General features: G+C 41.1%; 1 protein-coding gene across 1 annotated transcript in view; it reads left to right on the top strand.

The window, feature by feature from the left end:
• The window catches only part of plcb3 (phospholipase C, beta 3 (phosphatidylinositol-specific)), a 48,829-nt gene that overhangs the window by 30,448 nt on the left and 17,094 nt on the right, over positions 1-1,287 (top strand). The window contains exon 3 of the mRNA XM_035675606.1: positions 1,194-1,262. Coding sequence (XP_035531499.1) covers positions 1,194-1,262 — 69 coding nt within the window. The remainder of the gene's footprint in view (positions 1-1,193; positions 1,263-1,287) is intronic.

Here is a 1,287-nt window from a genome sequence, read left to right as displayed (position 1 = left end):
GTGTGTGTGTGTGTGTCCAAATATCACCTATTTCTCTCTGTTTTCCACTGCCTCAAACAAACTCACACAGAGTTCATATGTCAGCTGTTGTGTTTTATGTCTAGAGAAGCAGGGGAGTCTGATAAAAAATAGATAAAAGTGTATTTAATGGAAGGAGGAGAAAGCCTAGACAGAGTATAAGCTTTTAGCCTGAGGAATTAATTTCGACAGAGAGCTTTTATTCAGGTTTTTCTTCTGTTTCACATCCATCCAAAAACACACTTTTGTTCCATGAGCATTTTCACTTGCTGCGTCTTACATAAATTGCAAACCGCAGAAAATAATGTCACGCACCATGGTCAGTAAACATAGTTATCAGTTAAAGTGCATTTCCTGTTCACTTATCTTGTAAATGCTTCATTAATTATCACAGGTTTGAACTGAAGGAAAAGGCTAAGATTTCTGTGAGCCCGTAATAAGATCCAGCTGTGCTTTGAACTCAGTGCTAACGACAGCGTGCTAACATGCTCACAAAGACAATGTCGACATGCTAAGCAGGTATAACGTTTACCATGTTTCACTTAACATAAAGTACGGCTGAGGCTCATGGTGATATTTTCAGTTTTGTAGGTATGTGGTCAAATTTTCAGCTGATGATGGCAGTACTGGGGAAGTTAAGGGACAGCCAGAACTGATTATAGTTCTGAGGCGCCCGAATAGCTCGCCTGGTATAGCTGGCGCCCCATATACAGAGGGTGAGTCCTTTCTTTTCAACTCTGACCTGTGGCCCTTTGCTGCGTGTCATCCCCTCTCTCTCCTCAATAAAAAGCACAAAACCCCCCCAAAGATTGTAGTTCTTCCTGAACAGGACATAAAAGTCTGTACTAAATGTTATAGCAAACCATCCACTAGCTATTCATTTCAGTTTGGACCAAAGTGGTGGACCAACCAATCAACACTGCCATCCCTAGAACCACAGCGCTTATGTGGCCACAAATATAATGGTGTACCAACATTTTCAAAAAGCAGGTGAACCACTCTTCCCACCATAGCATTAAAACAAATCTCTTCCTCCTTCCCTGATTCTCAACAGTGATACTGAATAATACGCCACTGTAATATATTCATATAGGTAACAATTACTGATGCTAATTTTGAATTTCTGTCCTGCACACACTCTTCTGTTTCATTTCATTCATCTGTCTGTTTTTCAGGAGGTGGAGATTCTCGACATGAGCACCATCAGGGACACGAGAACAGGAAAATACGCCAAACTACCAAAGGTTGGTAACGTGTGTGTGTGTGTGT

The sequence above is a fragment of the Morone saxatilis genome, unplaced genomic scaffold (assembly GCF_004916995.1).
Source record: "Morone saxatilis isolate NCDOM2014 unplaced genomic scaffold, NCSU_SB_2.0 Contig4, whole genome shotgun sequence".
In the NCBI taxonomy this organism is placed as follows: domain Eukaryota; kingdom Metazoa; phylum Chordata; class Actinopteri; family Moronidae; genus Morone; species Morone saxatilis.
The sequence above is the reverse complement of the archived record's forward strand: the minus strand, read 5'-3'. Positions and strand labels throughout refer to the sequence as shown.